The sequence below is a fragment of the Peromyscus eremicus genome, chromosome 4 (assembly GCF_949786415.1).
Source record: "Peromyscus eremicus chromosome 4, PerEre_H2_v1, whole genome shotgun sequence".
In the NCBI taxonomy this organism is placed as follows: Eukaryota; Metazoa; Chordata; class Mammalia; order Rodentia; family Cricetidae; genus Peromyscus; species Peromyscus eremicus.
Window position 1 is genome coordinate 140,302,392 of NC_081419.1, and position 15,645 is coordinate 140,318,036.

At 45.6% G+C, this 15,645-nt stretch overlaps 1 protein-coding gene across 1 annotated transcript in view; it reads left to right on the forward strand.

The window, feature by feature from the left end:
• Positions 1 to 15,645, forward strand: part of Arfgef2 (ADP ribosylation factor guanine nucleotide exchange factor 2) — an 83,371-nt gene that overhangs the window by 27,378 nt on the left and 40,348 nt on the right. The window contains 6 exon segments of the mRNA XM_059261930.1: positions 2,976 to 3,044; positions 5,189 to 5,340; positions 8,540 to 8,670; positions 11,378 to 11,612; positions 12,311 to 12,410; positions 13,663 to 13,802. Of these exon segments, the coding sequence (XP_059117913.1) occupies positions 2,976 to 3,044; positions 5,189 to 5,340; positions 8,540 to 8,670; positions 11,378 to 11,612; positions 12,311 to 12,410; positions 13,663 to 13,802 (827 nt within the window).

The following is a 15,645-nucleotide window of genomic DNA, read 5'->3' on the forward strand; positions in this document are numbered from 1 at the left end:
TTCTACCCCTCAAGTGCTGGGATTAATGGGTCCTTTAACTTGTGACCTTTCTGCTTTAAACTTCCCTGTAGTTAGTGATGCAGCCTAGCCCCCAGGCCTGCCTTCAGTGATGGTTTTACTGTTCTTTGTTTTGAGACAGAGTCTCAGTCTCACTCAGTCTCTCTCTCTCTGTCTCTCTCTGTCTCTCTCTCTCTGTCTCTCTCTCTCTCTCTCTCTGTCTCTCTCTCTGTCTCTCTCTGTCTCTCTCTCTGTGTCTCTCTGTCTCTGTCTCTGTCTCTGTCTCTGTCTCTGTCTCTCTCTTCCTCCTGAGACTGGGTCTCACTATGTAGACCTAGCTGTCCTGGAACTTGATATATGAACCAAGCTGGCCTCGAACTCACAGGGATCAGCCTACCTCTGCCTACTGAATACTGGGATTAAAGGTTTGAGTCACCATGCTTGGCCTGGCTTTAGTTTTTTGTTGTTGTTGTTTTGGTTTGGGGGTTTTTTTGTTGTTGTTTTTTTGTTTTTCGAGACAGAATTTCTCTGTAACACCTCCGGCTGTCCTGGAACTCACTTTGTAGACCAGGCTGGCCTCGAACTCACAGAGCTCCACCTGCCTCTGCCTCCCTAGTGCTGGAATTAAAGGAAAGGCGTGCACCACTGCCACATTTGGCTTCAGGGTTTTTTGGTTTTTGTTTGTTTTTTCTTTTTCTTTTCTTTTCTTTTTTTTTTTTTTTTTTTTTTTTTTTTGGTTTTTCGAGACAGGGTTTCTCTGTGTAGCTTTGCGCCTTTCCTGGAATTCGCTTTGGAGACCAGGCTGGTCTCGAACTCACAGAGATCCACCTGGCTCTGCCTCCCAAGTGCTGGGATTAAAGGCGTGCGCCACCACTGCCCGGCTCTTTTTTTGTTTTTTTGAGACAGGATTTCTCTGTGTAAGAGCCCTGGCCATCCTTGAACTCGATTTGTAGACCTGGCTGGCCTCAAACTCACTGATATCTGCCTGCCTCTACCTCCCAAGTGCTGGGATTAAAAGTGTGTACCACCCGCACCTAGCCTGGGTTCAAGTTTTTTAATAGAAGCCAGATGTGTTACTTACTGAGCAATCTTTTAGTTAACAATTATTAGCAGCTGATTCAGAGTTTTATGAGCAGTTCGCAGCTAAACAACACACACCTGCAAGCCTGCTTATGTCAGCCATCACTTTATGGCCTTTGGTCACACTGAGCCACCCGAGCCTCTAATAACACAACTCCATGTCTCTTGGGTGTTGAATGTGAACAGGGTACTATTGGTGTAATTATTAAGGCCACTCCACATAGTTAAAAGGAGATTTATTTAATGGCGTAACTTACAAATTAAGGGATAGGTAGGTCGCGGAGTCTGGGGAAGGTGTATCGCAGTCCAGAGGTGTTCTCTGGAGCTCTGCTTGGCCCACCTCTACCGTCCAGGGTCCCGGAACAGAGAGAGTACTGGCCCATCCAGATCTCGGGTCTCCAGGCGCCTCCCTTGGCCCCGTCTTGTAGGCGTGACAGTTGCCGAAGCCTCAATGGGGGCTGGAACTTCCAGATCAAAGCTGGAATGGCTACCCACTACAGGGTACTGTGAAGCAGACAGCACAGATTAGAAATAATCAGCATAATTTTATGAAGTCATTGCATCAGTGTGTTGGAACTAAACAGGAACTTAGAAATACCTGGTCATGGGCTGGAGTGGAGCTCCATGGTAGAGCATTTGTCCAATATGTGAGGCCCTCTTTCAATCCTCAGTACCAGAAAGGGGAAAAGCCAGTTCTGAAATATCTAGCCTTAATGTTTACAGATCATGGTGTAGATGATTATATGGCTGGTAAGTGAGCAATTTGTATTTTAGTAGTTACAGACTTACTTTAACATGTATTGCTACAGTATAATTAGCACCTTTTACATTGATATTTGTGGGATTTATTGTTTAAGGTAAATTGAATGCTGTTGCATGTGTGATGATATAAGTGGAGCATCAATGGGGCAAAGGTCATGAAGGATGCTGTAAAAACTCAAACAGAGATTTGGGGAACTGTAATCCAGTTTAAATCATGGTTTTGAGGTAAAGAAATGAATTTAGAAGATTTTGGTTGTGGTTGGGTCATTTCTCAGTTTCCATTCAGGTTCTTTTTTGCTCTCCAAGAAAAGAATGTGATGTCAGTAATCTCACTTGAGTGGATTTGGTTATGGGTGTTCAGTGACAGTTGAAAATGAAAGTATTTAGTGCTGTTCCCCAGAACCTCAGACCAAGCCCAGATCTGGCAGAAGTGACGGCGGACTGAGAGTCCTCACTGAAGCGAGCACTCTCCCACCCTTTGGTGGCGCTCATTCAAGATGATTGGTGCCTTTTGCTCAGTGCAGTGTTTTCTAACCTTTGATGTCACTTCCACATATCTAGTTGGAGCTTGTTCACTCCATAAGCTCTTCTCTGGGACTAATTTTCTAAAAAAATAAGCAATTAATAGTTAGAGATGTTGGACCTCTTGCCATTTGGCAGAATAATTTCATCTGAAATGTAGTCAGTCCTCAAGTGTCAGGTTAGAAAGCTCATGCTGAATCCTAGGCAGGCTTGACTCAGGGAGCCCAACATGGCACTCACCAGAGCTCCATGGTCAGGAGCTTGGTGCAGGCACAGAGAAGCCCATCCTTAGTTCTGCCAGGATGCAGAGCAGCTCTTGCTCAGGGTTCGGGATGGGGTGGCCTGGGCTGAGCAGTTGGGTCTTAAGAAGGAGAAGGGGTCAGGACAGGGTTTCAGTGCTGCTGAGAGTGAGACTTGAAATCCTAGCAGATCCTTCCCTTGAGTTCTGCATCTGAGGGGGTCCTCTCTGCTTGCAGATTTGGTGGTGGAGGGAACACATTTGCACCTCTGCCCTCTAGAGCGGGACTCTAGAAGGTCATTGCCATAATCTCCTTCTCCTTCCTTTCTTTTCCCTGGAAACACCCTGTGTGTGTTCGTGTTTGGGGTGTATGCAGGCACTGACGATGGAGCCCAGGAGGTGGTAAAGGACATCTTAGAGGATGTAGTCACATCTGTTGTGAAAGGTGAGTGGACATCCCTGCCTTTCCTCATGTCTTCTCCTTCGTAGAGCCACTCAGGAAGCATCTGGTTAGGGGTTCTCCTCAGTGAACTCACGGAGCTCTTGGAAACCGAGTTGCTGCTGCCTCCCAGCCTGCACTTGGCACACAGCTGTGATCTGGTCACAGTAATTGGTTCGGTTCTGTCTAGGTTGAGGTGAGGGACCATAGTCTACAGTGCAGTATTAGATGCTCTATCTACCTGGAGACAGAGGGGTCCACGCCATGTGTCTTCTGCATCAGAGCTGCTAAGATATCACGGCAGATGTTTATGTGTGCAGTCCACACAGCAGTGGGTGTTAGGCACCCAGGGAAGTGGTGCTCATTGGGAGCCTCCAGTCCTACCCTCATGGTGCGCTCAGTGCTGGTCAGCTTATATGCGCTAGCCTTGATGCTGTTTCCTTTGTCTTTGCCCCAAACTCAGTCAGTGGCTGCATGTTGAATACTGTTCCAGTGCTGTTAATTGGACAAGAAATTTTTAAAAAATGGTAGCAGGTTGCAATCATCATTTTTTAAATGAAAGACATAGTAGAACACAAATGATTATGTAGTTGAGTATGTGAGGCATGGAAATGTTCATTCCTTTTAATAAAATATTGGGAGTTCTTTATATGTATATGTCCACACTGAGACATGGTTTACATTCATTTCTATAGGAGTGTTGTGGCCCATGCCTATCCTCCACACTTAGGAGACTGAGGCAGGAGAACCCATAGTGAGTTCCAGGCTGGACATTGAATCCAGGGCCTTACACATGCCACAGTGCCACTGAGTTACATCCCAGTCTGATGTCATAGTTGGAAAACCACATCTCTGAGCCTTCGTTTTGTTAACTAGAGTGCAGCCAAGCTCTTCCAGAGAGCCCAGCACGTATTTAGCTCTGTAGCAAGGCCTTTAAAGAGTAGCAGTAGCCCCTGCCATCTGTCATAGTCCATGTTTGCCCATCACACCTCAGCCTGTCATGTAGCAGCACTGGGTCAATAACATGTCAAGTAAATAGATGTTTCATAAAATTGTAGCTGGCCGCCGGGCGGTGGTGGCGCACGCCTTTAATCCCAGCACTCGGGAGGCAGAGCCAGGTGGATCTCTGTGAGTTCGAGGCCAGCCTGGGCTACCAAGTGAGTCCCAGGAAAGGCGCAAAGCTACACAGAGAAACCCTGTCTCGAAAAACCAAAAAAAAAAAAAAAAAAAATTGTAGCTGGCCATTGAGATCCCTTAGCAGGGAAAGCTGTATCGCCACCAAGCCTGAGGACTTAGGTGCAATCCCTGAGACCCACATAGTGGAAGGAGAGGCTGACTCCCACAAGTTGTCCTCTGCCCCCCCCCACCACACACAATAAATAAATATAGTTTTAAAATATTTTCTATTTAGAAGAACATTTTGAAACTGCGTATGATGGCACATGCCTTTAATCCCAGCACTCAGGAGGCAGAGGCAGTTGGATCTCTGAGTTTGAGGCCAGCCTGGTCTACAGAGTGAGTTCCAGGACAGCTAGGGCTGTTATACAGAGAAACCCTGTCTCGAAAAACAAAAACAAAACAAAACAACATATTTTAAGACTGCTTATTAAGTTCTTCAGTGTCCCATGCATATATGAAGAAATATGTAACAGATTCCGCTCCTATTCATTGTTTTGCTTGGTATCAGATATGTTTTCTTTAGTTGAATGATGAAATTTATGTAATTTCTGTTTTTCACATGGCTTCCAGGAAGCTCAGGTCTGTTTTTTCCTTGTGACTAAGTTTTTTTGGTTTTCACTCTTTTAAACTGTGTCCTAATTCTTGTGTTACTAACCCCGACTCTTTAAATAAAGTCTTTGTTTTCATGTTTTGCTACTTCTGGTCTTTTTCAGAAGTGGAGGGGTGGGCAGGGCTGGTACATCCACGGCTTTGCAGGGTTGTGAGTGAACCCTTCGGGGAGTTATGCACTGCTGTGGCTCTGACAGTGAGCCTGTAGATGAGAGTCAGGCAGGAAGCTTAAGCACTGCTGTGTTGTGGGGGGCTGGGGAAGAAGGGGCACGTGGTACTGAGTCTGTGAGCACGTGCTGTCTGGTTCAGGCAGCCTTCTGGGGTATGCTCACTGGACAATGACTTTGCACTTATGTCTTAAGAAGCAGCAGAAAAACATGGTCTGACGGAGCCCGACCGAGTCCTGGGTGCCCTGGAGTGCCAGGACTACGCTGTTCAGCCAGGGGTTGATGAGAACTCACAGACCAATGGCATAGCCGACGACAGGCAGTCGCTGTCCTCAGCGGATAACCTGGTATGTCATCGCCATTGCACATCCCGTATCCCGTATGGACACCCTTCCATTTGCAGGCTTTTAGAAGATGCAGAATAATAGCTCCGTCAGAGAGGTGGCTGTGCAAGAGGGCCAAGCAGGGCTTGGTCTCATACTCTGTAAAGCAGAGTTACCTTTTTTAATGTTGGTTATATACACCATCACTACTGAACTTTTTTTTTTTTTAAAGACCAAGTCTCACTATGTAGCTAGGCTAGCCTCACACTCACAGAGATCTGTCTACCTCTGCCTCTTATATGCATATATATCCCTAATTATGTGTGTGTGTGTGTGCGCGCGCGCGCGCGCATGTATGTATGCATGTATGTGTTGTGTGTGCAAGCGTGTTTGTGTGTGTGTGTGTGTGTGTGTGATATGCATATGTGCACATGTGCACATGTTCTTGCCTGTACTTATGTAGAGGCCAGAAGTCAATGCCGGGTATCTTTCTCTGTTGTTTTCCACCTTTTTTTGAGAGAGAGTGTCTAACTAAATCTGGAACTCAGTAATTGGCTAGACTGGCTGGATAGCAAGCCCAGGATCTACCTGGGCTTTGGAGGCTGAAGCAGTGCCAAGTTCTAGGCCACCCTGGGATACACACACACACACACACACACACACACACACACACACACACACACACTCCAAGGCTGCTCCTGACAAATGATGATCTGGAAGCTTCAGCCTTTGGTCTAATGGGAAGGCACCTGTCTACACCTCCCAACACTAGCATTACAGACACATGCTACCATACCTGACTTTCATGGGAGTGATGCAGCTTTGAACTCAGGTCCTCATGCTTGTGTGCATGACTTCACCCACTGAGCCATCTCCTCAGCCCTTCACTCTTTGTAAGGGTAAATTTCTCTAAGCAGTGTCACAGGAGTTGGAAGCTCTAGGCTGTGGAATTATCCCAGAAGCAGAGTGCTTGTCCACCATGAGTTAGATTCTGGTCCGGAGTGAAATGTAACAACTGAATTTAATGTTTTTTAAAAGTGTATATACACAAACACACAGAGCAAGAGAGGGAATATTTTAAAGTGAACATGATAACGCATGCCCGACAAGCCCGCTCTTTGGAAGCTGAAGCAGTGCCAAGTTCTAGGCCACCCTGGGATACACATACACACACACACACACACACACACACACACACACACACACACACACACACACTCCAAGGCTGCTCCTGACAAATGATGATCTGGAAGCTTCAGCCTTTGGTCTAATGGGAAGGCACTACTCAGGTCCTGCCCTTCCTCCCTTAGTCTTTTAAAAGCCATTTTCTCTTTCTTCGTTAAAATTGAGTGACAACGTTCATTTGAATCTTTATATTCTAACAGGAGGACAATCCCACCCTAATGGCCAGTAATAACATTATTTAAGTTTAGTTTTCTTTTTCTTTTTGTTTGTTTGTTTGTTTATTGTTGTTGTTGTTGTTTTTTTTTTTTTTTTTTGGTTTTTCGAGACAGGGTTTCTCTGTGTAGCTTTGCGCCTTTCCTGGAACTCACTTGGTAGTTTTTTAAGACAGGGTTTCTCTGTAACAACCCTGGCAGTCCTGGACTCACTTTGTGGAACTCACAGAGATCCACCCACCTCTGCCTGTGCTGGCATTAAAGGCATATGACTCCACACCCAGCTAGGTTTAGTTTGTATTTGGCTTGTTTTTTTTTTTCCTCTGTCTTTCTTTCTTTCATTCATTCATTTATTTATTTATTATGTATACAGTATTCTGCCTGCATGTATGCCTGCAGGCCAGAACAGGATACCAGATCATTTTAGTTGGTTGTGAGTCACCATTTGGTTGCTTGGAATTGAACTCAGGAACTCTGGAAGAGCAGCCAGTGCACTTAACCTTTGAGCCATCTCTCCAGCCCTATATTTGGCTTTCTTAGTGATTACTTACTCATGTTTTTTTGCCCAGTTTTCATTTGGGAGGAGGGTTTCTATATTTCCTTAATCGATTCTAAGAATCTCTATGTGTAAAGGCTATATTGACCTTTGTTACATGTTGTAAATATTTGCTTAAATGTATTTTTTAAGTCTATTTATATGTGTATGAATGTTTTTCCTACCTGAATGTCTGAACAGCACATGCATGGCCTGGTGATTGGGGAGGGCAGAAGAGGGTATAGATTCCCTAGGATTAGAGTTACAGATGGTTGTGAACCTTCATTTTGGTCCTGGGAATCAAGCCCTGGTCCTCTGGAAAAGCATCACATTCTTTTAACCAATGAGCCACCTCTCTCTCTATCCCCTAAAAGTATTTATTTATTTATTTACTTACTTAATTTTTGAGGCAGGGTCTGATATCCCTGGCTGGTGTGGAACTTACTATGTAGATCAGGCTAGCCTTGAAGTCAGAGCTCTGCCTGCCTCTGCCTCTCAGTGCTGGGATTAAAGGTGTGTACTACCTACCACACCTGGCAAAATGTAATATTTTTAAGTTGATTTTGAAATGCATGTCATTTTTTCCCAATCACTTTGCTTCAGAATTCTTTTAGTTTTTGGTTTTTGTTGTTGTTGTTTTTCAAGACAGGGTTTCTCTGTGTAGCCTTGGCTGTCCTGGAACTGGCTCTGTAGACCAGACTAGCCTTGAACTCATAGAGATCCACGTACCTCTGCCTACCTAGTATTGGGATTAAAGGTGGGTGCCACCACCGCCTGGCTGTTTCTTTTGTTTGCTTGGTTTTTTTGTTTGTTTGAGACAGGTTGTTAAACAGCCACATTTGAACTCAGCTCAGTGTGTAGCTGAGGAGGAACTTGCACTCCTGATCCTCAGCCTCCATTCCCAATGTTGGGATGACAGGTGTGTGTCTATACCTGGCTTCACACAGACTTTAAAGAATAAGTGACAGCCCGGCGGTGGTGGTGCACGCCTTTAATCCCAGCACTCAGGAGGCAGAGCCAGGCGGATTTCTGTGAGTTCGAGGCCAGCCTGATCTACACAGCGAGATCTAGGACAGGCACCAAAACAACACAGAGAAACCCTGTCTCAAAAAAACCAAAACCAAAAAAAGAAAGAATAAATGACAAGATTTTACAGTTGCTCTGAGACACAACCATGACATCTATTTTGTGTCTCCCCCGTCCCCATGTCCCAGTTGAATAAATACAGGAGTGTAGGTTTCTATGATGTAATTCCCTTTCTTCATGGATTTCCCTTTGTTTCTCACCATAGGAACCAGATGTTCAAGGACATCAAGTGACTGCTAGGTTCTCTCACATTCTACAGAAGGACGCCTTCCTGGTGTTTCGCTCCCTGTGCAAGCTGTCAATGAAACCTCTTGGGGAAGGACCCCCAGATCCAAAGTAAGCTCCAGCAGCTATGGCCACCTGCTAGCCCGTGAACTGGGAGTTTGTGTTCTGCATTTTGTCCTCCCCTAGTTCCTATGGCGTTGGTGTGGGATGGTCTCACAGCTTTCCAGACCCAAGCAGTTCCTGCACACACCTCACTTCCCGCCATGCCTCCACTGTCCAGAGTCTTACCCAGATTTGCTCTTGTTTTGTGTGTTGAAAACAGTGTGGACTTCTTGCTGTCTTTTTACTGACTGATGGGCTTAATCTGCTTGTGAATCTGTGAAGGGACAAGATGCCTGCAGACTCCATTCCCGGCCCTGGTTGGAAACCTCAGCTCCTTGAACAGAGATTTAAGCCCCAGAGCCGAGTGTCTAAGCTTAGTGTCTCTCCACAGTGAAGTAGCTAACCCACAGTGTCTGTACTGTAAAGAGAAGAAAACTGGCTTTCTTTAGAGCCAGAAAGCTGCCTCTGGATCTTCTGTCCTTTACTGTGGGGCAGCTCCAGGGCTGACTGGGTGAAATGAGATGGATGCTGTTCTGAGTCCAGGGCAGTGCACTGTCCAGTCTCTGCTGTGCTGTCCTGACTGCTCATCATTAACCCTCAGTCCTGTTGAGCATCATGACAACCATTAGGAAAATGTGTTCCATTTTTCAGACTTTGTTATGATTGTGTTTGTGTGTGATGTATGTGCTGTTGTGCTCTTGCAGAAATCATTATACCACTTTGTGGAGTCAGTTCTCTCCTCCACCTTTACATGGGTTCCAGGGATTGAACTCAGGTCATCAGGCAGCAGGTGCCCTTACCTGCTGAGCCTCTTCTTTGCCTGCAGCTGCCCTTCTGAGACAGCTTCTCATTATGTAACTTGGGCTGACCTGGTTCATGTCAGCATCCTCCTGCCTCAGCTTCCTAGGTACTAGGATTACAGGAATTTACCTACCATACCCAGCTAGAAAAAATTTCATTTCTCTTTATTGTTGTTTTAGCTTTATCTATTTTACTTGGTACATATGAATGTTTTGCCTGTATGTATGTATGTATACCATGCGGATGCTGGGGATTGAACCTGGATCCCCCGCAAGAGCAACAAGTGCTTTTAACTTCTGAGCCATCTCTCCAGCCCTGAAGATTTATTGATTTTATGTTATGTGTATAAGTGTTTGGCCTACATGTATGTATGTGTACCAGGTATGTGCCTGGTGACCTTGGAAATCAGAAGAGAGTGCCAGATTTCCCTGGAACTGGAGGTACGTATGATTGTGAGTTGCCGTGTGGGTGCTGGGAATGGAACCTGAGTCTTCAAGCAGCAAGTACGCTTAGCCACTGAGCCATCTCCCCAGGGCTTTTTTTTTTTTTTTTTTTTTTTTTTTGAGACAGGGTTTCTCTGTGTAGTTTTGGTACCTGTCCTGGAACTCACTCTGTAGACCAGGCTGGCCTCGAACTCACAGAGATCCGCCTGCCTCTGCCTCCCAAGTGCTGGGATTAAAGGCGTGCGCCACCACCACCCGGCTTTTTTTTTTTTTTTTTTTTAATTAAATGTGTAGCCCAGGCTGGCCTTGAACTTGTAATCTTCCTGCCTCTGCCTCCTTCAGCAAATCCTACTGGCTTGTGCCACCACAACTGGCCCCAGTGCTCTTTTTTATTGTTGTTGTTTGTTTACTGATTTTTTTGAGGCAAGTCTCACCTTGTAGCCCTGACTAGCCTGAAATTTGCGTAGACCAGACTGGCCTGTTAACTTACAGAGATCCAACTGCTTCTGCTATTCAAGTGCTGGGATTAAAAATGTGCACCACTGTAACTGGTGGATTTTCAGTTTCTTAACCACCTTGCCTTGGGATAGTGGTGAGGGGTCTGTGAGACTGGTGAATAAAGAACCCCAGAGGCATGGCGGCAGGAGCTGTAGTAGGCGGCTGGTCACTTTGCATCCACTGTCAGGAAGAAGAGAATTATGGTCTGGTGCTTGGCCCCTCCCTCCTTTCTATGCAGTCTAGGACCCTCACCCATGAAATGGTACCACCCATATTAAGGGTCAGTCTTAATTTAATTACCTTAATCTAAACCCCTCATAGTCATGCTCAGAGGCTTATCTCCTAGGTGATTCTAGATCCTGTGAGGTAGATAGTGTTATCACAGCCCTGTCTTGGTAGCAGATGGAGAGTGAAGAGTGTGGAGCTGAGTCTCCAGGAGAATATTGTGAAGTAACTGCATGCAGGGATCCAGCCTAGAGCTGGCTCTCCAGAATTAACTCTCACCTTGTTCTGCCTGTTATCCACTTTGTGTTGGGAACAGACAAAAAGGAGTAGGAGTTGGTCAGTCTTGTTCTCAGAGGGCCTGCAAGTTCTGAGGGACCCATCTCATGCTCTCTGCCTTCATCCTATTGGCATAGAGGTCCTGTTTCTAATTCTTCAATCATTGGTCTCTGGAGGTTCTGCTTGGCTGGGCATGGTATGCATTCCTCTAATACCGGTCCTTGGGAGGCAGAGGCAGGAAGGTCAGGAGTTAAAGGTCATCCTTGGTCACACAGTAGCTGGTAAAAGATCAAAGGCTTTTCAAGAAACATACTGTTTGGGTCTGTGCCAATATTTGGCAAGCAGAGGCAGGGTCACAAGTTCCAGGTCAGCTGTACACAGCTGTACCCTATCTCAAAACAAAGCAAAAAGCAACCTCCTGTCTAACATCCCTCCCACTAGCACACCACCACTGACTGTCGTTGCCTTTGCAGGTCCCATGAGCTGCGTTCCAAGGTGGTTTCCCTGCAGCTGCTGCTCTCTGTGCTGCAGAACGCTGGCCCAGTCTTCAGGAGCCACGAGATGTTCGTCACTGCCATTAAGCAGTACCTGTGTGTGGCCCTGTCCAAGAATGGCGTGTCCTCAGTGCCTGATGTCTTCGAGCTCTCACTTGCTATTTTTCTTACTCTTCTTTCAAACTTCAAGATGCACTTGAAAATGCAGATAGAGGTACATACTTCAGTTAGTGTTTTTATTTGGGGACATTAACGCCAGATGAGAAGCCTGCTTGTGAGTCAGGCATGACACATGCCTGTAATCCAAGCACTCATGAGCTAGAAGCAGAGCAATCAGGAAGTCAAGGACAACCCAGGCTATGTAGTTCACTTGGGACCAGCCTGGGCTACATGACACCCTGTCTCCAAAAAAAGCGAGCAAGTAAGCTGCTGGTGGCCTAGCCACCATAGTAAGGTACCCCTTTTACTAGCTAGCCTCCTAGTGGGACTTCTGAATGAGTGGGAAAGACCTTGTCAGAAAAGTTCTGTTCACCAGAGATTCAAGGTCATGGTCTGTGTTCTCAGATGAGACCCCACCCCCACCCCCCATGTCTGTCTGGGCTCAAATTGTTTGAAATAATTTGAATTAGTTGTCAGATTGAAACATTATATTGCACACATATAAATTTCTAGTTTTTCTTAAATCACAACACATGTGGGCCCTGTACTAGCTCCTCATCTCTGGGTAGAGCGCCTGCTAACTGTCCATCAACTAGGCTGGCCTCCCATGTCCCTCAGCAAGTGTGTGCCCCGCTTTGCCCTCTGCCCAGGCTGCCTCCCATAGTGTAAGAGCTGCCTGGCCCTAAGTTGTTGGCATCTTGAGTCCTAAATGGAGACTGCTCATTGCTCCTCCCTTGTCTTCATGCCACACAGGTCTTTTTCAAAGAAATTTTCCTGAACATTCTAGAAACATCCACAAGTTCTTTTGAGCACCGCTGGATGGTCATTCAGACCCTGACGAGGATTTGTGCAGGTACGTTCACCTGGGGACACTCAGAACAGTTTCTGAAGCTTTTGTCTGCAAATCAAGATCTTCAGTTCATCTTTGTAGTGTTTTAATGAATGATTGAGAAAATCCTTCCATTAAAGAGTCCATTCACAGGGCTGGAGTGATGGTTCGGCTGTGAAGAGCCCTTCCTGCTTTTATAGAGGACCCAAGTTTGGTTCTCAGCACCCACATCAGGTGCCTCACTACTGCCTGTAACTCTAGCTCCAGGGGATCTGACACCCTCTTTTGGCCTCTTTAGGCACTATACTCATGTGCATAAACCTTCAAACCAACATATACACATTTTTTCCCCTTTTGAGACAGAGTCTTACTTATGTAGCCCAGGCTGGCCTCAAATTCATAGAGATCCCCTTGCCTCTGCCTCCTTAGTGCTGGGGTTTAAAGTGTGTACCACCACACCCAGCTTACACATACTTTTAAAACAATGGATAAAAAAATATATTTTAGGGTAGGGGTTTTCAAGACAGGGTTTTTCTGTGTAGCCCTGGCTGTCCTGGAACTCATTCTGTAGACCAGGCTGGGCTTGAATTCAGAGATCCACCTGCCTCTGCTTCCTGAGTGCCGGGATTAAAGGCATATGCCACTACCACCAGCAAAATATATACTTTTTAATCTTAAAAAAAGAAAGGGGGGGTTCATTCACACTGACCAAGAAAGGCCCACCTCACCTCTCTTGTAGAGGATAACTGGCTCAAGCTTGTGTGCCAGGGACTTTCATTGTTAGCACCACGTTTTGTAAATCCCAGAAACTACTAATCATGGCGGATTGGTTTGGGTGCTTTACCTCTGGGCCTGAGGTAAATTTAAATGTATCGTCTGCCATTCTAGGGCTCTGCAGATACTACCTCTGAGTGACTCCTCAACCTAGCCCTTTTAGCCCCTTTTCTTATGAGGAAACTGAACTTTTACAAGGTGAAACGGAGTGCCTAGGAGCAGGTAGTACAGAGGTGGGCAGGCCTAAGAACAGTTAAGTAGACTGCCCTACCCCCATGCTTCTGACTTGTATTTCCTTTGTAAGCACCTCGGACAAAAGTTCCAGAGTATATTTTTAGCAAAGAAAGAATAACTAGGCTTAGTGGTAGAGTTCTTGTACAGTATGCATAAAGCCTTGGGTTCAATACCCATCCTGACAATATTGAAAAATGACATTAAACATTAAAAAATGTATCGTTTACCTTCGATTCAGATTTCTAATATCTGTATGTTATTTTCCAAGATGCCCAGTGTGTTGTGGATATTTATGTCAACTATGACTGTGACTTAAATGCTGCTAACATTTTCGAGCGTCTAGTAAATGATTTATCCAAAATCGCTCAGGGAAGAAGTGGACATGAGCTGGGGATGACGCCTCTACAGGTAAAAACACCAAGGTGCATGGTTGTCTGTAAAGTTTGCTCGTTGAGATAAGCATCATGAAGTGCCATCAAACGGCTGTCACTGGGTTTGCAGCTACCTTAGGGAGCAGAACACAGACACACAGCTTCTGCTGTTGTGAAATGACAGTGAAGACGAGAGTTGTCAGGTGATATGCTGCAGAGAGGAGACTGCCCTCTGGGAAAGGCAGTCTCAGTCCCTGAGTGGCATGTGCAGAATCTTGGCATCTGGGCTTTTTCCTGTGGGAAGGCCAGAGCCTTAGGTCCCTAGGGCCACAGGAAGGTTTGTAGCTAGAGTTTTCCTGCCTGGCCCACCGTCAGGACAAATCTCTGTCACCTGCCAGTTCCACAGCTGCTCAGACCCAATCAAGTAAACACAGAGACTTACATTACTTACAAACTGTATGGCCGTGGCAGGCTTCTTGCTAACTGTTCTTATATCTTAAATTAATCCATTTCTATAAATCTATATCTTGCCACGTGGCTCGTGGCTTACCGGCATCTTCACATGCTGCTTGTCATGGCAGCGGCTGGCGGTGTCTCCCTGACTCAGCCTTCCACTTCCCAGAATTCTCTTCTCTCCTTGTCCCGCTTATACTTCCTGCCTGGCCAATGGCCAATCACTGTTTTATTTATACAGAACGATATCCACAGCAAAGATTTGTGCCACCTAAAGTGTTGTGAGTCTTAAGTAGTAGCTTTTTTTTTTTTTTTGAGATCATCTGTAACTTGTGTTCGTTTTTTAAGTGTAAGAAATTCTACTTCTGTAGCAGGTGTGGTGGCACAGGCCTGTAATTCCAGCACTCAGGATGCTGAGGCAGGAGGTTCAGCATTGCCGAGCAGGCCTGGCCTATATATTGAGACCCTATCTCAAAAACCAAACACTCTATTTTAGTAAAATTGTATTATTTATTTATTTACTTATTTATTATGTATACAGTACACATGTGTTCCTGCAGGCCAGAAGAGGGCACCAGATCTCATTACAAGTGGTTGTGAGCCACCATGTGGTTGCTGGGAATTGAACTCAGGACCTCTGGAAGAGCTCTTAACCACTGAGCCATCTCTCCAGCCCGTAAAATTGTATTCTTATTTGTCTATAGTGTACCTTAAACTGAAATACAGTTGTTGATATTTAGGGTATGTGTTCTATCCAGAATTATTCATGTACTAAATAATTGACTTTTTGTAGATCACAGGTTAATACTTTGAATTTTAAAATATCAGATTTTATTTTACTTGATAGTATTTCATTCCACAAGCAATGAATAGAGCCAGCCTGCCTGCCTGCCTGCCTTCCTTCCTTCTTTCATCACACTCTGCCTATTCCTTTGAGGTAGGGTCTCCCTGAAGCTGGAGCTCTTATTTTTTTGGCTAGGCAGGAAGCCAGCATCTCCAGCAAGCCTCTTGTCTTGCCTCTAACAAAGCCAGGGTTTCAGGCATAAGCTGGTCACCCATCTTGTTATTGGGTGCTGAGGTCCAAACTCTGGTTGTCCTGATTGTACAGCAGATACTCTTTAACTACTTAGCCATCTCTCCAGCCCTTCAGTTAATGGGGCTGGTAAGATTGCGCAGTTGGTAAAGTGCTTGCCTGGAAAGCATGAAGACCTGTGTTTGATCCCCAGACTTCATGTACAGAGCTGGTCATGATGTCATGCAGTTATAACCCCAGTATGGTATGGAGGTGGAGACAGGTGGATCCTGGAGTTTGCTGACCAGCTAGTCTAGAGCTATAGGCTAATGAGAGACCCAAAGGAGGTGAATGGCATTTCTGAGAATGATACTCGAATTGTCTTCTGGTATCCACAGGTGTGCACGTATGTACA